The 23,149-nt window shown below is 59.2% G+C and overlaps 2 protein-coding genes across 2 annotated transcripts; both read left to right on the top strand.

Moving 5' to 3' along the window:
- Nucleotides 1-15,089: 15,089 nt before the first annotated feature.
- Nucleotides 15,090-17,502, top strand: CYSRT1 (cysteine rich tail 1). The gene is made up of 2 exons (XM_040607763.1): nt 15,090-15,186; nt 15,762-17,502. Exon 2 carries the CDS (start codon nt 15,772-15,774, stop codon nt 16,210-16,212), a length of 441 nt encoding a protein of 146 aa, XP_040463697.1. The 5' UTR covers nt 15,090-15,186; nt 15,762-15,771; the 3' UTR covers nt 16,213-17,502.
- A 3,840-nt stretch (nt 17,503-21,342) lies between these two features.
- Nucleotides 21,343-22,943, top strand: RNF224 (ring finger protein 224). Its single transcript, XM_040607584.1, has 2 exons — nt 21,343-21,456; nt 22,088-22,943. Exon 2 carries the CDS (start codon nt 22,089-22,091, stop codon nt 22,593-22,595), a length of 507 nt encoding a protein of 168 aa, XP_040463518.1. The 5' UTR covers nt 21,343-21,456; nt 22,088; the 3' UTR covers nt 22,596-22,943.
- Nucleotides 22,944-23,149: the final 206 nt, after the last annotated feature.

The raw sequence follows: 23,149 nt of genomic DNA, 5'->3' as shown, positions 1-23,149 counted from the left end.
TCCTGGGTTTAACACCTAATTATGTCATATACACATATAGGCTGCATTATCTTTTATAAAAAATTATTGCATTGCATGTTATCGTAAATGTACATCTTTACGCTGCATGTGGATATTCTCAGCATGTCTTCTGAGCTGTGCTGATGTCATATGGCATGCTTTTCTGGGTTTTACAAACAGCACTGATTTATTTTACCATTTTCTGAGACCTTTTCAGCAGACCAAGCATGCCCTTAGGCTCGGAGGTTGCTCCTTAGCTCAAGTGTGCCCACCATTCCTCGTGTCCTGCTTCGAGCTCTACTTGGACACACATGCAGGAACGGCTTTGCCAGTGGGTTCGCTTCATGCCACTCAGACGAACAAAGTTTTGTTTTATGTAATCAAGTGGTTACTTGTTGTAATCAAATTGGCATCGGTCCTGCTGGGACCGCCCTGCGTGCAACCACAGCTTCTTTCTGCAAAATTCATTACTTGCCGGTGTCACAAATGGATCGTTTCCAAACCTTTGCTTTACAGATGCATTGAGAGACCTAACACCGCTGGCTAGTGTCTGCTGCAACTCCGCTGAGATGAATGGTGATGCCAGAAGATTTTTCTTCCTCCTCATCTGCATCAGCCATCATCATCTGGGTCATCCAGCTGCATGTTCAGGGGTTTATTGCGCTTCTGGATTTATAATGACTGTGGAGAAGGACCCGCTCTAACAGGATGGCTCCTTCCTCGCTTGGTGCTGACCCTGCGCTGTGATGACACATGTGTCTCTGCTTTCCACTCAACCCAAGTGAGCCAGCAGCTCCGTGTGTGCCAAGCCTTCCTGCCCTGCATCCCAGATCCCATCTACAGCCTGCACACTTGGCATTGAGCTTTGCTGTCCATGCTTCTGGCGGCAGCACCTGGGCTGCTTTTGCAATGACTCACGCCACTTTTATTGACTGCTTGCTGCTCATTACAGAGTTTGTTTGACCGGGTCCTGCACACACCAACAGCTCTTCCCAAAATCCAGCCTGTTTCTTGCAATGATCTTGTTTTGCACTGGTGAATCACTTATCACACAGATAATTCACCCACAAAAAAATGAGCTCATCTTCAGCTTCCCAGAGAGCAGCTTTATCGGCAGGTCTGTAGCAGGCCAGGCACTGGTGCCAGTGCCTGCCTGGCTGCTCTGTGGCGCTGGAGGGATGCCACAGCCCGATGTGGCTGGGAGAGATGTGGACGTGGTACCCATGGTCCACATTAAGTCTTATCATCCTCCATGCTCCGTTGTGCCATGCTCCATCCCCTTTGGACTGTCTCTCCTTCCTGGCGTAGAGCATCAGAAGAAGGGATCTTGAGTGCCACTATTGCTGCTTTTCCAGGCTGAAACCCTCCAGGCCTGGCTGAGGTGACATCAGTCCCCACAACAGCCCAGCACAGACACCAGCAGAAGTGGAACGCAGGGCAGCTTTCACACCATGCATCTGCCACACAGCTCAACCAAAACTGCAGACAGCTCCTGGGATGCGCAGTTTGCCCAGACAGAGCAAACACCATTTTGAAGGAAGGATGCTATCTGCCAAGAAACCAGCAGAATTGCTTGTTGCCAGCTGGTTGCTTAAGGATGCAACCAGCTGCTGCAGAGCTGGTTGCTCTGGTTGCTGTTTGAAGCAGCAGAAGTGTGTGGGTTGGTGGTGCTCAGGACCTGACCATTGATGCTCTTGCAGTACAGTCCTAACACATTGATGGGAGTTTGGATGTGGTCATTTCTAGGCTTGCACCCCTCTACAGAGGCTCCACCACAAGAAAAACAGTACTCAGAAAATCTGCAAAGTGATCTAAAGCCTGTGGCTCTTCCACATGCCACCACACAGAAATCTTGACATTATGGGAATTATAAGCTTCACAGCACGACAGATCTGCATGCACAGTGCCCTGGCCAGCTTGAAAGTTATGGATGTTCCTAAAGTCCCAATAGATCCCAAGGGGTGTAATCATTATTTTTACTATTCGTTCAGTTTAGAGACTAATACTTTGGACACTTCTGGGAGCCTTTGGTGTGAAGCGCTTTGCTGATGCTGCACCAGTGGCAGGAGGGCAGGGAGGAGGATGTGGATGGACGCATGTGGGCTGGGGGGAGATCAGGGCAGCAAGGCCAGAGATACCATCTCCTCTCCTCGGATGCAGTGACCTTCATTCCCCTCCCCACCAGCTCCCTGCCTGCAGACTTGGGGTTGCTCAGCTGCCAGAAAAGAACACTCATGGAAAATTTATTGCTCTCCGCAGTTATCTCATGGGAGGAGGGAAAGAGGATGAGGATCAATAGCCACAAGCCAGGACATGGGAAATTCCAGCTGTATGTCCCTATAGCTACTTGGGGAAAAGCTTTTTCACTTTGAGGGTCAAACACTGGACTGGGGCACAGGGAGGTGGTGGGATCTCCCACCTTGAAGATGTTCAGAGCTGTCCTGCATGAGGCCCAGAGCAGCCCACTGCCCATGCTTTGGACAGAGGGGTTGGACTCCACTATATGGGGTTGGGTCCAACCGCCACAGGGCAAGCGGGGTCCCCCACTCCCATCAGATGCCCCTTTCATCTGGGGGCTGCATCTCCCTCAGCCTCATGCATGCACAGTCCCATGGACTCCCAAGGCAAGGAGGATTTCATGTCTTGCTGGTTACCCACAGCACCACAGTCACATCAGAAACTCCCTCCTGGTCCTGCAGTGCTACCAGGGGCTGATGGGGAGATCTGGAGCTCCCTGAGGGCTGCTGGCCCACGCAGGAGGTGACCACAAAGACCCAGAGCTGCATATCAGGGGCGAGAGGCTGCAAGGAAGACCCATGTCCTTTAGCAAACACCTTGTGCCCAAGCAAAATGGAACAGGGATGGCCCAGAAATAGAAATGGCAGCTCTGCAGAAACCTTCCCCCTTTCCCATCCAGCCCAGCTGATTCTGGGTTTAACAGAGCCCGAGGGATCTGAAGCTCAGCAGAAACCAGAGCATGTACCAGAGCTGGGCTGGGCGGGTGCAGGGCTGATGGAGCAGCTCAGATGCCAGCGATGCTGGGGCTGAGGCAGACACCTTGTAATTGTGGTGACATTTAGCATTTGCTTCACTGGCTCCTTGGGAGAACCCAGTGCTGCCTGCACTTGTAACCTGACAGTGCTGCTCGCCTGGATGCAGCGTTGAGACACAAACTGGGTCAGGGAGAAGGAGGCGGCGTGGGAGCTGCGTGCACCTTTGAGATGCTTGTCAGCAGCGCAGTGGGGCGAGGTGGTCCTGACATGGGTAAAGAGAGTCCAAGCTCCTGTATCCCTTCTGGGTGCTGCCTCAGCTGGGGCACGGCTCCAACAAGCAGCCCAGCACTGAAGCAGCAATTTGTTTTAGCAGGAAAATTTCGGCTTTTTCAGGAAAACTTCCCTGCACACAGTAGATGGGACCCAGCAAGCCCTGCCCGTCTCCTGGCTGCTGCAGCCCCTTGCTCTGAACGTAGCCTCGCACACGAGGCCGTGGCTGTGCTAGTGAGGGGTGGGATCCTCCTGTCCCAAGGTGGCTGTCCTGGGGTTCCCGGCACAATGTTTTCCCCCATCCCCGCTCTCAGCAGCTGGCAACAACCCCCACAACTCCTGGCATCCCTTCTGCTCAGCCTGGGCAACCGATGCTCTTACATGGAGCACCACGGTTGTATTTCTAAGGCAGCTGGGTAAATCTGAGTGTTGACCCAAGGATTTTGTTTTCTCTGGGTGCTTGTAACCCTTCTGGGCAGCTGTGTGGGTGCACGGCTGGGAGCTGCCCCCAGCTCGGCTCCTGCTCCAGCACAGCAGCAGCTTCCTCCGGCACGGCAGCTACTGGGAACGCGGGGGCCACTGGAGCGGCAGCTCCTTCGCTGTGGTTTGACCACAGGGAGTTGAGCTGCTGCCTGCTCCGAGCATGTGCTGGGGAGAGCTTCAGCTGGGGGAGGAGCAGTGGCTTGCAGACCTGGGGATGGGTGGTTGCAGGGGTGAGGAGGTGGGGGAGACACGAGGAAATGCGGGAGCTGGTGAACTCCTCGGCATTGCCTTGGCTGAAAGCCGGGAGCCATGTACAGCCCTTGTAGGGGGTCCCTGGGAGGGGGCTCCATCCCATGGGACGGGCGTGGTGTGCTGTACTGCCTGTTGGGGAGGTTTCCCGAGGCTGACAGCACCATCTGCCCTGGGGTTTCCACTGCCTCTTTCCTCAGCCTGACTTGAGTCCTCCAAGGGTCTGGCCAATGTATTTGGTGCCAGGAGCCATCCTGGGCTGCTACAGGACATCTTCGTGGCCTGTCTTTCCCTGCTGCTCTCTACAGAGAGGGAAGCCCTTGCCCAGTGCCTTGCCTGGAGGTGGACCCATGGGAACAAGGGGGTTGCTGCAGCCCAGTGCTCCCAGGCAGGCTGTGGGGAAGCGAGTGGTCACGCTGGAGGCAGCTTCATCCCCAGTGTGACATGCGGAGGTGAGGTCTTTCTATGTAACAGAAACCACTGGTCCAGCCTGGAAGGGGTCCTGGCATGCCCAAACTGCTGGGGAAGCTGTCAGATGCCATCAGGGACTGTGCTGTGTCCCCAGAACAGGACAGGGGGAACCAGAGAGACTTCTACCACTATAAGCCATGTCCCTGTTTGCTGGGGGCATGTGTGGGTTTTGGGGGTGAGGGAAAACTGTGCAGGGCACCGGCACCCACGCAGCCCCCAGGATGCTCTGGAGCCACCGTGATCCTATGGATGGGGAAGAAGGTGCAGTTCTGGGTGCAGGCTCGAGGATGAGGGTCATTGCCCAGCAAGGCAGAGGGTCTCTCTGGGGAGCCCCCCACCTGCCAGGGCTCACCCAGGCCCTGGTTTTCTGCAGATCTACCAATGGGGTTTGGGGCCGGCAGAGCTGCAGAGAAGGCTCTGCATCAGTGCAGGGTCTGCCTGCCTGGCGGCTGCCTGTGTGCCAGTGCAGAGCTGCCAGGCTGTGTGAGCCTGGCACTGCACCACCCAGCAGCACAACAGACACAAATGGGAGCAGACAGCCCGGCTTGAGTGGTAAAGATCAAATCCTGAGAGCCCGGGGCTGCTGTCAGCACGAGACAGGGTGCTCGAAGCCATCCCGCAAGAAGCAACCGCATTGCTTGCCCTGCTTGGTGATGTCCCCACTGAAGCGCTGTGTCCCCACACGGCTGCAGCGCGGTGCTGCTGGCAGAGTGCAGGCAGGAGCCTGCTGGGGGGCTGCCGAGGCTGCCTCCATGCTGCAACGAACACAGCAGAGGCTGGCCGTGGCTCAGGACCATGCCATGGGGACAGGATATGGGGGTTTGCCTGCCCTGGATTTCAGATCTGGAGGGATGTAAAAGCCACTGCCAGGGTGCAAGAGTAAATGGCCCCCCTCCTCCTGCTGGGCTCTGCCAACGGGGATGCTTCTGCACCCAGCACCTCGCCAGGGGCTGCACCCTGGCTCCTCTGTGGGCTCAGAAGGGTGGCGGGAAGGTGGCCCCGAAACACAGCCCTGCTGGGAACCGCTGCTGAAAGCCCCGCTCTGCAGGGCCACGCGGTTGCCCCAGCCTGCGTTGGCGGGTGGAAACTTCAACCGCTCGCCCCAGGCTCTTGCCAAGCCTGTGGGAGGACGGTGCCGCTGCGGTGGCACAGGGGCCATGGCTTGCAGTAAGCTGCTGGCTGCACCCACGCTCCCGGGGAGCGAGGCAGGGGGAGCACCCTGCATGGCTGGGGCAGGACGGGCAGCACCCACCAAGGCGATTTGAAGGAGCAGGGGCAGATGCCAGTGGCACAGGGCTGGCACCCCAGGAACTGCAGGTCCGGGCACAGCTTCCTCATCTTCCTCCAGCCCCGAAGAGGTTTGAAGAGAGCCCTGGGATGCAGCACAGACCCCAAACACCTGGATTTTGCACACACCCCCACCCCGTTTCCCACCCAGGAAGCCATCAGCCATCACCCTGGTGGCCACATCCCGCTGGACCTGAAGGTGGCCCCTTGCAGGCAGCTGCGCTGCTGCCACTGGATGGAGCAGGAGGCACGAGGGGCTGTGGTGCAGCTAGGGAGCAAGGAGAGGGCACGGCTAATTGGGATAATTGCTAAATCAGGCGAGGGGCGAGCAGGGAGGGAGGCGGTGAACAAGGAGCCGTTGTGCACAGGCGGCCCAGGCACGCGGCCCCGGCTCCAGCCAGCAGCAAGAGCTAAACAAACGGGGACTGTTTGAAGCGAGGGAGGACAAGCAGACGGCAGGACAGAAACCAGACCTCTCTGGAGAGAGCCGGAGCCAAGGGCTTAGCTGGGAGCTGGGTGCTGCACAGGGTCTGCCTAGTCCCTGCAGGGAGAACATCCCCGGACTGTCACAGCAAAGCCTGCACCAGGGGCAGGATAGTGCTATCCCCAACCCATCCTTGGGACGGGGGCCAAAGCGGGAGGATGGCAAAGTGCTGGGGATGCTCTGGACCAGTACCAGTCTGGATGGGTAACAGTCCTTTTGCTGCAGCCATCCCTGGGACTGGAAACTTCAAATCACAGAAAAATAGCAGGAAATCGGCCCCTTGTTCTAAAAAAAACCCATCAGCAGGTAGTTGCTGTGCAAGATCTCCATACGGTTGAGGCACAGCGGAAGCTGCGGCATCTCTCAGTATGGCTGTTTGCAGCTGAAAGCAAAAGTGGCGCCTGCAGGGAGCCTGCCGTGAGGTGGGTGCCAACAGCTGCCCCCACCTTGGCCTGCCTTCTTCCTTTGCAGGAAGGAGAAGTTACATTTGAGGAGGGAAAACTGGCCATGCACGTGAGCTGTGCAGCCAGGTGTCCCCAGCTGGGGCTCTTGCAGCCCATTTTTCAGGTCTCTGCGTGCGAGCAAGTGTTTAGCCTTGGAAGACATCCCAGGCTGTTTGCTGCTGCCTGGCTCTGAGCAGGGACTTGCAGGTTATGACCTGCTGGACACAAATCTTGCAGGATCGACCTGCCGTGGGTGCTGGGCTGAGGTTAGAAATGGGTGAACTCTCCTTCCTAAGGTCCCCATGCAATGGCATGAGGCCACCCTGCACTGCCCCTGTCCCTGTGGCAGGTGAGGCTGCATGACCAGTGAGGGTGCAGAGGAGGATATGTCCTTTGCACTGGCCGAAGGCTCTGCCCGAGCAGGAATTCTGCACGTGAGTAGAACAGAGCTGGGAGGAGATTTAGACTCTGCAGGATGGTGTCAACCCAAGCACCCTGGCTCCGTGCTTGCCTCCTGCTTGCTTGCACACGCGGCACCAGCATCGTGTAGGGGCAGCCACTGGCTCCTGGTCCAAAGCCCGTCAGGAACAGCCCACCCTCAGCCCCAAAGTGTTCAGCTGCTGGGAGGAGACGGGAAGGACCTGCTCCGGGCCAGGAAATCCTTGCTTTCTCCTCCAGTCGGGCCGCAGTGGGCAGCCACAATGCATGCTTCCCCACGTCGCTGCCAAGACCCAGCATGACCTGGGGGCTGGCTGGGCCAGGGAGCCGCAGGGGAGAGGGTCCGAGGGTGAGTGTGGGAGGGTGATAAGGAAACCGGCTCCTCTCCTGGTTCCTGTGGCCGACGTGAGCCCAGGGAGAGGCAGGCAGTGGGCCAGTTGCTGACTGACTCATGCGGTGCTGGTTCCGACCGTCCCAGCCTGGACACCAAATTATTTATCCAACTCATTATCCTTGAGGAATGCAGCATCCCCCTGCCAGGGCAGAGCAGGACTTAAACCAGAAAGGCTTTGGGCTCTGCAGCCACAGCTTGAGCATCCCCCATGTACGCGGATGACATGCAGCGTAGGCTTGGAGGAGCCCAAACGAACCAGGTTTTGCAAATGCGCCTCTGCAGCGACCTCACCCCTCCTGCAGGCACATGGGTGAACCAGGCAGGTGGATGTATGCCCCAGCTGTGCACAGCACCCACTGTGTTTTGCACACCCCCACAGTGCTCCTGGCATCCCTGTCCCCCGCTCATGGGCCTGCAGGGTGGCTGAGATGTCACATCAGGAGAGCACAGCATGCACAGGATGGAGCTGGCGATGGATCCTGTCGCATCTGGGGAGCTGCCAGCCGTTTCAGGGGATGTGCTCTTGCGACAGGGTGAGCACCAGAGCCCCGGGGGTTCTGCAGAGAAGCCTGCACTGCCCCTTGCTATAGAGCTGAATCCCAGAAGTTGGTGTTGAGGGCAGGATTTGGCCTACTGCAGGATGGGCTCATGTCCTAGGGCCCCCCCAGTGCATGCAGCCCATGTGCTGACCCATGTGATGGGACACATCCTGGGACCGCAGGCAATCCCTCCCATCGAGCAGCTTTTGCATGTAATTTCCAGGCTCCATTTTGGCTTTAAAAGCTGCTGCCATCCTTTGGGACACATCGCTTGCCCTAAAAGGAAACCAAGAGCTGAGAAAACTCATTGCATGCCACAGGCAGACTACCTGGAGACAAGCAGTGCAGGGCTGCGACCCTGCACATGGGTACCAGGCACGTGTGGACGCCAAGGTGCTGTGCAATGGGGCATGGCTGTGGGGCAGCCAGGTTGCATGCCCACACCGGGCTGTGCCCACATGATGCATCAAAAGGCAGGTTCAGTCCCAGGACCCACAGGATGGGATGCTGAGCACAGGCTACCAGCCTGGCCTGAGGCACAAACTGAATTTTGTACCATGCTGAGGTTTCCCACCCAGGGTGCTGCAAACCGGGCTGTGCTGCTGAAGCACATGGAGCACGAGCTACAGATACCATGAGACCCCAAACCCTCCCATTCCCAGCAGCTTCTTCCCACTGTGCTGGTCTCTGCTCCCCGCATCACTCCTCAGAGATGCACCACCTGTCCCCTCCATGGCACCCTCATGCCCCGCATGTGCCCAGCTGAGCCCCTGTGCCTGGTGGCACCAACTCCATGGGGTTCCCCTTACGGCCGCTCACCCCACTAATGCCTCCCACTCCCTGGGCCACCCTGTGCTCCTTCCTTCCACACACCCCGGTCTCGCTCTGCTTTTTAATCAAAAGGAAGCTGAAAATTAAGACAAATGCCTTGGAGAAGACCTTGCACAGGGGAGGGACCCATGGAGGGACCCTTGTGATGTCCCAAAAGAAATCATCCCACCTCTCTGGCTGTTTCACACAGCCTAAATTTGGGGTTTGGCTTCCCATTACTGCACTGGCCCAACTCATCCCCATGCCCTTTTTCACACACTGACCACCTATGAGCTCTCCTTAGCTTCAAAAAAGTCCTCAGTACCACCAAGGTCTGGTGAAAAGCCACCATCTGCGCTGGGGGCTCTCACCGAGCTGCTCCCCCAGCTGACTGCAAAACCCTTGCCATGCTGCAGCTGCATCGTCATCTGCTACTGATGGGCTGGAAAGAGCATCATCACCCTCATGTGCCTGTGCCACGGCACTGCGGCTCCCCAGGAGCAGAAGGGAAATATTCATCAGACACAACCTGTCCATGAGTTTGTGTGTCCTGGTGACTGGGAGAGCCCCTGGGAGCAGCTGGGGCTGGGGCAACTCCACCGGCCCTGGTGCCACACGTGCACCTGTCCCCAGGGGAAGGATGCCCAGTAGTGGGATGTGCCCGTGGCTTTCTGATTTGTTCAAGAAATGCCCCTTTTGCTGTGTGTGAAGCACCAGGGAGTTGAAGCATTCCATAAGATCGCTGTAGTTAGCTGGTATCCTGCAAAAAATCCTAAAAGCTTGTGTTCAGTCACACAGGCTGTGGGTACCCTGCCGTGGTACTGCTGCAGACTCAAGATCTTTTCTGGATGGCTATTGCAGGAATTGCTGAGCCCAGCACTTTCCTCCTGGCTGTCCCTGCAGCACCCACTGGGCTCCAGGCTTGCCATCAGCTGCCCATGCTGGGAGCCCAGGTCCTGGCCCCCTTCACGGGTCTGTCCCTTCATGTTTGGGCTGCTGGGAGGTGGTACAGGCTGCAAGCAAGTTCATGTTGGTTAAAAAAAAAAAAAAAAAAAAAAAAAGGAAAGTGAAGGTTGGCTTTTTCTCCTGTTTCTCCTGGTTTTCTCAGGCTCCTCCTCAAATCACAGAGGTGCTCTCCTGGACTGCACAGAGCCAGAGCACATTTCTCTGGAAGCACTGTAGCATCTCATGATGACCTCCCTCTCCATCATCTCTTCTAGCACAGGACATTGCCTGGGTGGGCACTGAGATTCCAATTTTTTTTTTTTTTTTTCTGCTGGATTTTTTCCCTGCCCTGCAAACAATTGCAGGAAATTAGACTGGTTTTAAGCAACAAATAGCCATGCACTAGTTCAGCTTCTCCACTTACTCAAGGGATGCACAGCTCTGAAGTGCCGGCTCCCAGCTCAGCAAGACCCACATGGGATGACTCCAAAACAGCAGCCTGGGCTCCGGTGCAACAGCTTTTCCATCTGAGGATTCTCTGTCATCTATAAACCCTCCAAAGAGCTGTGCGAGACTCCCGGACATGGCTCTTGGTGCTCAGTTTGGAGTCATGTCTTGCCAAGAAATGAAATACCCGAACTTCAGGCTTCAGATTAAGGGGCTGCAGCTCCTGGATTGGTAACTCTCCTCAGCTGGGGCTGCGCTGACACAGATCTGCGCGATCCCCTGCACTGGACAGACACTGAACGACTCTGCTGTGCCCAGATTTTCCTCCGAGGCTCTGGTAGGATGGGGGAACAAGAAGCAGGGAATGATGCTTTTCAGTGCTGAAAAGGGCAGAGTTAGGCTTTCACTCCCTGAATCTCCCTCCTGGGGAATAATGCTGAATTTGAAGGACCCCCATCTTCAGGGACTGCAGGACTCCTGGGGAGGGGGCCTGGTGCCCATTGTCCCCCACCAGCAGGGACTGGCGAGCCCTGAGGCACCTCCTGCCCAGGGTGCAGCTTGGTGCCAGGGCTGTCCGACCTGACCATCTGAGGGGACAACAGGAGGATCCTCAGTGCCCGGGGGTCTGCCTGACTCAGTGATGTTCTGCATCAGTTCCTGAGGCATAACCAAGGCAGCCAGGGCAGCCGGTCCCAGCATCTCAACCTCCCCAAGTGCATTTGCTGGCCACATGTGATGACAACTTTTCTCTCTCATGAGTGTCCCCCTCCCCAGCTCCCATTACAGACAAACCCACATTTCCTAGGTGCTCTGTTTCTGGAGGATAGACCCCAGCGATGCCAGCCACCCCACACATTGCAGAGGCTGGGGCTGGATGCATCCCGTCCAACAACAGCACCCATGTGTGCCACTGGTACAGCAGCAGGTCGCCCTGAGGCTGACGGGAACACTGAGAGCACTGGTATGGGCACTCAGGAGAGTGCACTGGTGCTTGATGAGGATGGAGGTGTCACCAAAGCTGTCTGCATGGGTGGGACACTTGTAGGGATACTGTCCCATGTGTGTTCACAGGTGAGAGTTCTGCACAAAGTCCTTCCTCCACTTGGGGTGTTTATAGGGCCTCTGCTGCAAAGGTCTTTGGGGACAAGGGCTCTCCGTGTCACTTCTGAGGTCCCCAGCAGGCTGGGAGGGGGTGTTCCACTGGTCTCCTGATGTGCCAGAGCCTCCACCTCCTCCTTCATCTCCTCAGCATCTGTCAGAAGGAAGAATACTCAGCTATAACTTCATCCATGGACCACCCACACCTACTGGAGACCCTGCTCCCACAGGTGTCACCTGCAGCTGGGTCAAAGTACCCCCGGGCAGATGAACAAACCTGAGGAGAACCCAGGACCTCAGCCCTGGTGGCAGTGCCCTGTAGAGGAATTATAGAGGAACGAAGGCAGGTTAATTAACATTGATAATGTACAGCTGTGGGCTGGCTTCAGGGGCGGGTTGGCTGACGTGGATGATGTGCAGCTGTGGCTGGTTCCTGCTAAGGAGTTAAATAGCTTTAAGGGGTATGGGAGAGGAGCACTGGATTAAGAGACCTGGAAGATATAGAGGGAGGAGAGAGCATGCCCTGGATGTAGGAGAGGCCCTGGGAGAAGCAGGGGGCAGGTGAGGAGAGGCTGGCTGGAAGAGGAGCCTGGAGAAGGAAGAATCTGGGTGCAGCAGAGGCAAGAAGCAGGGTGGGCTGGCCTGAAGAGGGTGGAGAAACAGCACAGACAGTAGATGGACTTTTGAAACCTTGTGGGGGATTGGTGGCTGTGCTGGGGCCGGCCATGGGAACTGCTTATGGAAGTGACCTGGGATGGGATGGTAAAAGCCTTGTTGCAGCTGGCTAGTTTGGGTAGTGCTGTGACAGTGCCCTCCCCAGACTTGGTGCTCAGGAGTTTTTCCACAATGTGGGAGAAGAGGGTGGAAGCTCCCTGAGGCTGACACAAGGCTGGTGAGCCTTTTTTTTGGGGGGGGATGCTGCTGTGACCCTGAATTCATCAGCCTTTGGGGACAACTTGCCTTTAGGCAGCAAGCCCAAATGTCAGGTGCCGTTGTGGCTGCCTTGACCTGGTAGGGAGCTTATAAGGTCCACAGAGAGTTGCTCTTGTTCCTTTTCCTTGCCAGAGGACCTGGATTAACCCAATCCCTGCCAGTGGTGCTGTACATGTGCTGTGTGGGACTGATTCCAGGTATGTCACAGCTGTGCTGGTGGCCAGGAGGAAAGGCGCTATTAAAGACACTGTTGGCCCAAGAACAAATTAGTCATCAGGAAACTGACAGCTGGAAAGGAGAACAGCAACGGAGGCTGAAGGGCTTTCCTGAGATGAGAATGCAGCCAGCTCAGCTGCTGCAGAGCCAGAGCTGCAGCCTGTGAGGAATGACATCCAGAAGGCGCCTGCAAGATGGGAGCTGCCGTGGTGAGATGCTGGGGAGGAACATCGGCTGGGATGGAGGCACTCTGGATTAAAGCTAACACCCTGCTTGGGGACGTTGTGCAGGGTCCACAGTCCCGGGCAGCAGCGTGTGGGATGCCCCATAAAGCTCAGAGGTGCTGGTGAAGTGATCTTCTCCTTGGAGCTCCTTTGAGAGAGAGGGAAGGCGCTGAGGAGGCTGGGTCTTGGGGTCCCCCCAGCCCTGAGCTGTGCCTGGTTCGCAGCCTGCCAGCTCCCTGTGAGCAGGGCCGCTTATGAACAGGGCTGAGCTTGGAAATCTGGGGCAAAAAGCCAAGATGAGCAAGTCCTGAGGTGCTGGGAGGAGAAACTGGCTGCTGGAGGGAGCCACAGCGACATCCCCGTGCGAGCAGGGACACGTTGTGCACGGGCAGGCAGGGCTGGGGTTACAGCAGGACACCTGGAAGGATGTTGCCTCTTTTATTTTTTTTATGCTTTCTTAGTAAAATATGAGTTTTTCTCTGGGGAGACAGCTCAAGATGGGAAAACGTGGCAGCAGTGAGGCCCAGAGAAGGGACAGGCTGCCGGTGGCCCTCCTCCGGGCAATGCTGCGGGAGAGGAGAGGCCCCGGGGTGTCTGTGCAGATGTTTTGCAGCTTTCAAAACCCAAGAGCTGGGTGCTGTGGTGCTGGTTATGCACAGCACGTGCTCTGCTGCACCCCTACTCTCAGTCCTCGGTGGGGAAACTGAGGCACAGAACTGCATGGGGCCCTCTTCCTGATGCTAGATCTGGTCAGAGGAGGGTTTGACCTCTCAGTTTCTCAAAAGAAAAAAAAAAAATAATCCCAGGCCTCCCTCTTCCCTTCCCTCCACTCCCTGGGAGGGCACTCTTTTTACAGGGCAAACTTTGGGAGCTGCAAGCCTCAGGATGGAGGGATCAGCCACAGAGGACAGGCAGGGGAGACTGGGGCTTGCAGGCGGGGTGCTGGTAGCAGGGCACTCTGACCACTGGGAGCCTGGCCAGCTCAGCACCCACCAGCATCTGCCCACCAGCATCTGCCCCCCATCACACAGACAGTGCTGCCAGGGATGGGTAGGGTCCCATTACCTGCCTGAGCTCTCCTGCTTGCTCCACGGGTGCCAAGGGTGCAGCCTCCAGCCCAGTGTCCCCACTCACCTGGCACCAGGCTGGGCAGACAGGGCAGTGGTGGGCATCGCTGCCAGCAGGATTTGGCCAGCCTGTGCAGCCCCAGTTCCTCAGTGCAGGCAAAAAAAGTAGTTTTCTGTTGCAATAGCCAGAAGGAAGCAGCTTTTTCCCTTCACAAAGGCTCTGTCGGGGGGCACAGGCCCACACCACAGCCAACATCCCACCATGGATCCTCCTGATTGTGAGACACACCATGCCCCTGAGGTCCAGCACGCTTGGTTCCCGTCCCTCTAGCTGCCTGGGAGCTCAGGGATCAGCTGGAGGGATGAGGATGCTGTGTGGGGACCTGGTTTTGGGGTGTCAGAGCTGGAGAGGTGGGGCACAGCCAGGCAGGGTGTGAGGGGCACCTGGGTGTTCATGGGGGCAAGCAGAGCCTGGCAGGTGGGTCTGGGGACCATCAGGGGGTGCAGGTGCCTGATGTCCACTGCCCAGTGCTCAGGATGTGTGCATGGTGCTCAGTGCCCTCTGCGCAGTGCATGGTGTTTGCTGCTTCCTACAGGCCCATGGTATGTGGTGCCCCCACCCCAAAACCCCTGCCTGCTGCCCAGTACCAGTGCATGGCGCCTGGCACGTGGTGCTGGTGCCTGCACTGGTGTCAGTGCCCCGTGGTGGTGACAGCACATGGTACCACTGGCTGCTGTGTAGTGTCTGGGGAGCACTGTGTGGTACTGGCGTCAGTGCACAATACCAGTGCCTGTGCTGGTGCTGCTATCCACTACCTGGTGCCAGAGCCAGTGCCCAGTGGCTGATGCCAGTGACTGGAACTGGTGGCTTTTCCAGGTGCCCAGTACCTCTGTTCAGTGCTCAGTTCCCATTTCTCTGTGCCCTTTGCCCGTCAAGTGCCCAGTGCTTCTGTCCAGTGCTGGTGCAGTGCCCAGCATCCGTGTACAGTGCCGATGCCAGTGCCCCCCTGCCTGGTGCTGGCGCCCAGTTCCTTGTGCCCAGTGCCCCCCTGCCCGGTGCCTGGTACTGCTGCGAGTTCCTTGTGCCCCCTGACCGGCGCCAGTGGCCGGTGCGGTGGGTGCCGGTGCCGTGGGTGCCGGGGCGGGGCAGTGGGTGCCGGTGCTGGGGCGGTGCGGTGGGTTCGGTGCCGATGCCGGGGCGGTGCGGTGGGTCCGGTGCCGATGCCGGGGCGGGGCGGTGGGTCCGGTGCCGATGCCGGGGCGGGGCGGTGGGTCCGGTGCCGATGCCGGGGCGGTGCGGTGCCGTCGGTGCCGGGGCGGGGCGAGGCGGTCGGTGCAGGAGGAAGCGCAGCCGGCGGCAGAGCGGCCCCGCAGCCGGCCGGAGCCGTGCGGTCGGTGAGTGCCGGCAGCGACCCCCCGCCCGCTCCCCCTGCCCCTTCCCTTGCCGCTCTGCCTGCCCGGCCCGCCCCGCGCCCTGCCGGCTCTCTTCTCCTGCCCCCCCGACCCGATTCCCCTTCCCCACGCCTGCCCGTCCCCTGCCCCTCTCCCTACTGCCCCTGTCCTGTTCCGTCCTCCCTCTGCATCCCCTTCCCCCCCCCTCCTTTCCTCAGTGCCTGCCCGCCACCTCTGAGACCAGTCTCTCCCCAGAAGCTCCTACCCCACTGCTGTACCTGCACCCTGTCTCCCACCCAGGACACCCCCCCACCCCGCCCGACCCCCATCACCCTGCCTACCCCCATGTCTCCCTGCTAGGGTGTCACCCTCTTCTGCTGGTTCTGCTGTAAGGGACACACGGCCAAAGTGTATGGATGGCATGGCACAATGCCTTTGGGCTGGGAGGGAGGGGGGACCACAGCTCTGCACCCTGCTCCAAACCAGGGGGGGCTGCGGGGGGTCCCTTCCCCATGCTGTGAGGACGACTCCAGCACTGACACCCCCCACACCGCAGGTTAAGGCTGTCTGTCTCACAGGAGGTGGGCAATGCCAGCCAGGCCGCGCATGCTGACAAGGCGCAAGGAGATGGATCGTGGCGTCAGTCTGGAAAACCCCTATGCCAGCGTCAACATCCCGCGGGACCAGTTCCAGCAAAGCTTCATCACTCACTACCTGAAGGACGAGCCCATTGTCATTGCCAACCCTGCAGCTGTGCCCACCTACAGCGTGGAGGAGCAGGCAGACTCCACTGGCAGCTGGAACAGCCCGACCATTTCCACAGAAAAGTCCTGGTCCCATCCCTACAACCCCTATGCCAGCCTGAGGATGCTCAACAAGGAATCACCCAACTCCTTCTACACTGTTGCTCTGGACAAGCCACCCAAGGGCCAGGAGCAGGCGGCCAGTGGGGAATGCGGGGCCAGTGGGGAATGCAGCTGCTGCAAGTGCCGCCCCTGCTGCAGAAAGTGCTGCTGTGTTGTCTCCTAAGGGCCCTCACTGCACCCACAGGGCATGCTGACCATGAGATGGGGCCAGGGGCCACCTGTGGGGACATGGCTGCCTGGCCTGGGCACCCCGGAGAGCTGCCCCAGCACCCAGCAGAGCCGGCAGCTGGGAGGTGGCACTGGTTGGACTTTGCTGTTGCTTTTCACCCGTGAGCTTTGCAGCCAGATACACCAGTGATGGGCCCCTGCCAGGTCCTGAGAGCGCAGGGTGGGGTGTGGGAGAGGACAGGTCCTCCCTGCCCTGCTGAAGCCCAGGAGCCTTGAGGATGATGCGTGCCAATGCAGATGCCACCGAGAAGTGCCTACACTGGGGACAGGGCAACACTCTGAGCCTGCAATCCCGTACACTGACTCTGCCAGTCTGCCCTTGCTGGAAAGCCTCTGACTCTGGGGAACATCCAGGCATTGCCCGCCTGCCAGAGGATAGGTTTGGATGATGGCAACCCTGTGTGTGTGGCAGGGGGCATCATCAGCACTGTCTTGGAGCGGTGGAGAGGAGCCAGGGACGTGCCCCCAGCTGGGATGGGAACCCACCTCCCCAGAACTGAGTGGCCCCCCGATGCATGGCATCATGAGGGTGCTGCAGCACTCTGCGCCAAGCTCCAGCTAGGTACCACTCCTCCTTGCCACACTGCCCATGGGACAGAGGGAAGGAGACAGAAAGGACAAAGCTTGGCAGAGTGCTGGGCAGCACTCCAGGGCAGCACCTGATGGCACGGCATGGGTATGGGTGGGTGTTAACATCCCAGCGGCAGGAAACCCCTGGCCCCATCTGGTTGCTCCTGCCAGTGTGTACCTTGCAGGGTGCTGGGCACAGCCCCTCACCCCAGCCACATCCTGGCGTGGGGCTCCACACTGCGCTGGGGCCAGGTCCAGTGTGGAGGGCTGGCCCAGCTCCAGCGGTGGGATAGCACTGGGGCACCCTGTCTGGGATGCAGATCCCCATCATTCGCCTTCTGCAACCCCCTGGGCATTGAGGAAGGCGAGTGAGGAGCCTGCTGGCCTCTTCACAGCGTGCTGGGGTGGCTCCAGGCTAGGTTTTTGGCTGGGGCTGGCGTCGCCGGGCTGGAACAAGCCTGCCGTTGTGTTGGCGTCCCACGGGCAGCCGTGCTGGCTGCGTAAGCACCGCAGCTACTGCAGGAACTGCCTGGTCTGCAGGGCAGGGGCCTGGAAAGAGTGCCTGTGTTAGCAGATGACTTCAAGGTGCTGCAAATAAAATTAAAGCCATCTGCTCCCCTGCCAAGGTATGCCTCTTCCCTCCATCTTGGGCTTTCCCGGATTCCCATGTTACTTCTTGCTTGTCCCTGTGGTTTGTGTAAGGGCAGTGCAGGAGGCACACAGCCCTCTGCCTCCCCTCAAAACCAGGCTTAACTGTTGCACTGCTGACTTGAGACAGCAGCCGTGGCACATTGAGCTCTTCAGCTCACTGCTGCCTGCTGCCCTGCTGCCAGCCTGGGCCCAACGCTCCCCTCGCACAGGCGTTCCCAGTACAGCCTGCTCCTGCCTGCCTGGGAATGCTGGCCGATGCTCAGCCTGACCCTGCCAAGCAGGATGACTGTCCTGTCTTTTGGAAAAAGAGAGTCCAGCTTTGGGCGGTGTGCAGGGGGGCTGGGAAAGGGGTAGGTTCCTGGCTGGGCCAGCTGGGTGGGCTTTGTGGCACTGCCCCAGCTGGCTGTGACCCCCTGGGAGCCCACAAGCACTGGGAGTCCAGCACTTGAAGCCCACCACCCCTGGGAGCCCACCACCACCAGGAACCCACCACTGCCTGGAAGCCCACGGCCCTCGAAATCCCACCGCTGCTGGGTGCCTCTTGGCTGGGGTGGCAGTGGTTTGGCAGAGGTGCAGGGCAGAGCCCTGCCAGTTTACCACCCCCCCCTACCCCAGCTCCTCCGCCTGGCCCAGGTCCCATGCCGGTGTGTGGCCGGGGGTGTGTGCCGCTTGCAGGAGGTTGGCAGGGACACAGCACCATGCTGCCTGCCCTGCACAAGGAGCACTGTTGTTTGCCGTGCCTGGACTGCGGGCAGTGCTGGCATGGGGACGGGCAGATCCACCCCTTGTTTGCTTTCATGGCCGCGACGCCAGCCCTGCCCTGACACAGAGCCCACCCACCGCACGGCTGGGCAGGGACGTGGCATCACCATGTTGGCTTGGCAGAAACCCAGTGCCCCGGGGGGTCTGACGTGCTCTGTGGGGATAGACACTGTTTGGAGAGGGAAGACTGTTCCTGAGGGGTGTGTGGTGCCTTCGGCAGAGCTGTGGGGCTGGCGGGGGAGCTCACGGGGGGGTGAGGGGCAAGGGATGTGCTGGTCTGGCCTGGGCAGGGCATTGGCAGGGTGCAGCATCTGCTGGCAGTGCCGTGTGTCACCGCTGCTCTTTGCCCTGCCTAACCTTGGGGCAACAGCAAACAAGGCGGTAGAGGCTGGGCAGAGCGCTGCCTGCCAGACACCCAGGCAATGATTAAGCTGGAGGCAGCAGGAAAGCCGGGGGTGTGAGCAGGGGCGGGCACAAGATGCTGCTCCAGACCTTGACAGGGTTCTTGGTGACACAGGCAGCTGTGTGCAGGGTCCCGTGGGTGCTCCCTGGGTGTGTTTCACCTTTGAAAGGTGCTCAGGGTGTGGAGGTTTGTGCTGGGTGATTGCCACCTCCTGCATCTGGAGTGTGGGTGGTGATGCATGGCCCTGGCTCGTCTAGATCAGACCTTCGCACGCCCCTGAAGGTGCCGCTCCCTGCCCTGCTGTGCCGAAGGTCCCTGCAGCTCTCAGAGATGACTCCTCGGAACAGGAAAAGACATTTCTTGCCCATGCCTGTTGCTGGTGATTGCAGATACACCTTTCCTGTGGGCCTGGATTCAAGTGTTTCAGCAGGGGTCATGGAGCCCAGCTGGGGCTAAAAGCTGGTTTCGGGCAGCGTGCCCCTTGCTGTCACCCTGCACAGCTTGGCAGATGCACAGCCCATGTCACCAAGGGCTCCCCCCCCCAAGACCTGCCTGTGGGTTGCAGGGCGGGTGCACGGGAGTGCACAGCCCCACACCAGGGGCTTGATTGCAATAGGCAGAAGTGGCCAAGGGCAGCTGGGCACAAGGCATCAACAGGACGCAGCTGTGCTGGCATGTGGGAGGGCAACATGAGGGCTGATGGGCAGGGGATGGGCAGGGAGTGGAGTGAGGTAGGAAGCAGGTGCATGCGTGTGTGTTTGCACATTTCTGCAAGGAGAGGCAGCTGAGGCAGAGTGACTGCCCCTGGGCAGTGCCAGTGGTACCCCCGTTGTGCACGGAGCCAAGCTCATCCCTCTCACCCATATAGTCTTTTTGGGCAGAGCTTCCTATGGCCCAAAGGGACTGATGTCTGCCTGCTCCACACCTCCCTGTGTGGCAGGTGTGCCAGACCACCACCATGCTTTGGGTGGGAGAATGGCTTCTTGCCAGCTTTGGGGCATATCCAGTTGCCTGCATATCCCTGGGCACACAGCCCTGGAGGGAACACGCTGTGCCCATCCAGCCACCAGCTCTGCCCTGGCTGCTGTCATCCAGGGTGCTGCCACCCACCCCGCAGGCATGCAGGGTGGTACCCTGAGATGCCAGGGCACAGTGGGAATCCCACACAGCTGGTTCCTCATCTACCCAGGGCACATGACCCTTGCCTACACCTTGGTCAGTGTGTTTGGCCAAAACCGAGGTCCCCAGCACAGCCCCATCCCAAGCTGGCCATCCTGCCATCCCTTGCCTGCTGCCAGCCTGGCAAGGGGAGAGCAAAGCCCTGCCATGGGGTGCCATCCCCTCACCTGAGGGCCCATGGGCACAGTCACCCCATGTACACTGCCTGGAAAAACCTGTGGCAGAGGGCGTATCAGGATCCTGTGTCAGGATATGGCCACTGTGCCCCGGCAGGAGCTGTGCGGCTGGCTTTGCTGCCTTGCTCCCAAGCACCAGCATCAAGGGGTAGAGTGTTTCTGTGGAGCTTGGTGGCCCTGGGAGTCCCCTGGTTTCCAAAGCCCTCAATTCTTGCTCCAGAAGAGTGCTGGAAACGTGGCCTGAGGGCTGCTGAAATGTTTAGTAAGCAGCCAGCACAGGCCAGCGCTGCCTTTCTCCCTGCCTGCATTGCTGCCTGCTCCTGCCTGGAGCAGGAGCTGCTGCCCTCTCCTGCTCCCACGCAGAAATGCTGCTGAGTGTCCTGGCAGTCCTGCCCTGGCTCCAGGATGTGTTTTTCTCCTCCAGGAACTTTGGGTTCAGGATATGTCCCCCTACTGCACTCCCTGTTTTAAATCTGCCCCTGCTGGGATCACCCCCTGTGCAGAGCCTGCGGCACTGGTGCTGGACCACGGGCTGTGCAAGGGGCTGGCAGCTGCAGGGACTGAGTCTGCCACCACTCTGGTGTTGTCACCTCCCCAGGGTCATGCATTGTCAAGAACCTTGCAGGTATCACCGAGGGGTGCTGGGTTCTCCCCAGTCTGGTGATGAGCATGATTATACCTGAGCAGAGCCCGGGGTAACTCGGCCCCTACCGTGACAGCCTGCAGCTCCAGCTGGAAGAGCAGGGGCAGGTCACGGCTGTGTCTGTGGCAGCGGTCACCCCCAGGCAGCAGATGAGGACCTCCACCCCACACATGGGCACTGACAGCTTGGACCAGGCTGGAGCCTTGTTGTCCCTGTGCCAGCCCCAACCCTACCACCCCCTTGAGCCTTGCTGAGCCCTCCTGCTCTGGTTGCAGCCGTCCCCACAGCCTGGACCACCCAGGGATGTGTGGGCTGGAGTGCGATAGGGTGTCACCGCTGGCCAACATCTGCCCAGATGTTTTTGGCTAGGGGGTGTGGCTGAGGATGTGGAAGACTCCACCACTGCTGCCCAGGTACAGCCGATGTCCAAGCCCTCTCCGCCATGGTGAAGCCCAGAGTTCCTTGGCTTCACAGGGATGATTTCTTCGCTAATAAAGCAGAGATGGACCATTAATGACTGCTCCTGGGGCTTAGATTTCAGAGGTCTTTGTTATCCGGGTGCTTGTAACCCAATCTCCCAGGCTTGGCTTCCTGGCAGCAGATCCGATAGCGTGCCTGTCCCTGAAAGGTGAGCCCATTCCCACTACCACTGCCACCAGCAGCTGCTGGGACCCTGCTGGGGAGCTGCTGGTGACTTGGGCCCCCAATGCTCCCCACGGGACAGCTGCAGCTCCCTGGGACAGCACAGCCATTCTGCCACCTCCTCTGAGGCCCTGGGGGAGCATCTCGGAACAGGTAGGGATGGGGGAACTGGGAGGAGGGGAGCAGAGGGCCACCCATGTACACCAAAATGCCTGAGGTCACCCATAGAGAGGGAGCGGGGTCTTGGTGGCCTCTGGGAGGGGTTTGCAAACATGCTTGTGGATACCAGTCCCCACTTGAGATGGGGCTGGACCCCTCAGCTCCTCCCCATGAGCCTGCATGCCCATCCCGTGCTGCTGACAGCCATGCCATGGTGGCCTGGCAGAGCCCAGAGCTGGTGAGGGGCAGGGCTGTGGCTGCTGCCCAGCCCACCCAGCCAACATTCTCCTGCCCACCCCGTGTTCCCCACTAACCCAGACCCTTATTCCCAATGGGCTGGCGGAGCTCCCAGGAGGGATTCAGCATGGCACCAGAGAAAACGCATTCCCCATGGATGCAGGGAGGACCCACGGCAGTGGCAGGGTCCTGCTCTTCCAGGCAGGGCTGGCCACGGGGCAGGCAGGCAGCGGGCAGGGGTGCTGGGCAGCCTGATGCCCCTGGAAAGCCATCACATGGGACTGGTCTCCATCTCTCTCACATTGGATGCTCTCGGAGGTGGCATCCCACACCTGGACACCCTCTCCAGCCATGAGGCTGATGGCTCCTTTCACCCTCCCCTCCCCAGCATGTCCCAGGCTGGTGGCAGCCCCCGGGCAGAGGACACAGGGCCATGTGTCAGGGCACACTCATGCACGCCGAGCCGGGGCAGCCAGCGGTTTGAGTGCATCATCTGTTACTCCTCCTACGACCTGTGTGGCCGGCTGCCGCGCCGGCTCTACTGCGGCCATACCTTCTGCCAAGACTGCCTGAAACGCCTCGACACTGTTGCCAACGAGCAGCGCTGGATCCCTTGCCCACAGTGCCGCCAAAATACACCCATGCCGCGTGGCGGCGTTGCCACACTCGACCTTGACCTGGCCACCTTCCTTGCTGTCAAGGCTGACAAGGAGCATCCCCGGGTGGCCAGCAGGTCCCAGCCTGACTCAGCCACCAAGGGCTCATGCAAAGAGAAGGTGGTTACTCAGCAGCCAGTGGGGCTGTGCCAAGACACGGTGCCTCCGGCGCTGTTCCCCCAGCGTGGCTGCTGCCAGCCGTGCCTGTGCTGTGGGATGATGGCAGCCTTTGAGAGCTGAGCACAAGGATGGGGCTGCTGGCAGAGCTTCTGGGGTGCAGTCTGGGACCATTTCTGGGGACCCTGCACCATGCCTCAGACCTATGTGTGGACAGTGGTGCTGTGGCTGTGTTGGCAGCCTGGAAAGGACTTCAGCTTGCTCAGGGCTTGTTGTCCATCCTGCTGGGATCTGGAGTGCAACAGCGGGGATGAAGATGCCCCTGCCCCCTCGTTATGCCCACCTGCCCCTCTGACAACTCAGAAATTTGGTCCAGCCATCATGGATGTTCCCTGGTCCTTGGCCCAGGGCTTGCTCATGCCCTGCTTCTCCATGAGCGTGGATCCACAGCAGGGACACTTCCGCCGAGCATCCCCCAGGCAGCAGCCACAGGGACCTGGCACACCGCAACAATGCGGAAATGCTCTGGGGATCATCTGAAAGCTTCATGCCTATTAAACAACACTCTGTTGGCCTTGCTGGGCTGCAGGTCTTGGTCATATTTGTTGGTAAGCCTTGGGTTAACCCAAGCCAAACCCTGCCTACAGTGGGGGTGAGTTGGGGAGAAGTCACCTGTC

The sequence above is a fragment of the Falco naumanni genome, chromosome 9 (genome assembly GCF_017639655.2).
Source record: "Falco naumanni isolate bFalNau1 chromosome 9, bFalNau1.pat, whole genome shotgun sequence".
Lineage (NCBI taxonomy): Eukaryota > Metazoa > Chordata > Aves > Falconiformes > Falconidae > Falco > Falco naumanni.
Note: the sequence above shows the minus strand (reverse complement) of the source record. Positions and strands in the feature narration are given on the sequence as shown.

Bases quoted from the DNA above. Each gene is read 5' to 3' on its own strand.
- RNF224 (XM_040607584.1), top strand. From the start codon at position 22,089: ATGTCCCAGGCTGGTGGCAGCCCCCGGGCAGAGGACACAGGGCCATGT.
- CYSRT1 (XM_040607763.1), top strand. From the start codon at position 15,772: ATGCCAGCCAGGCCGCGCATGCTGACAAGGCGCAAGGAGATGGATCGT.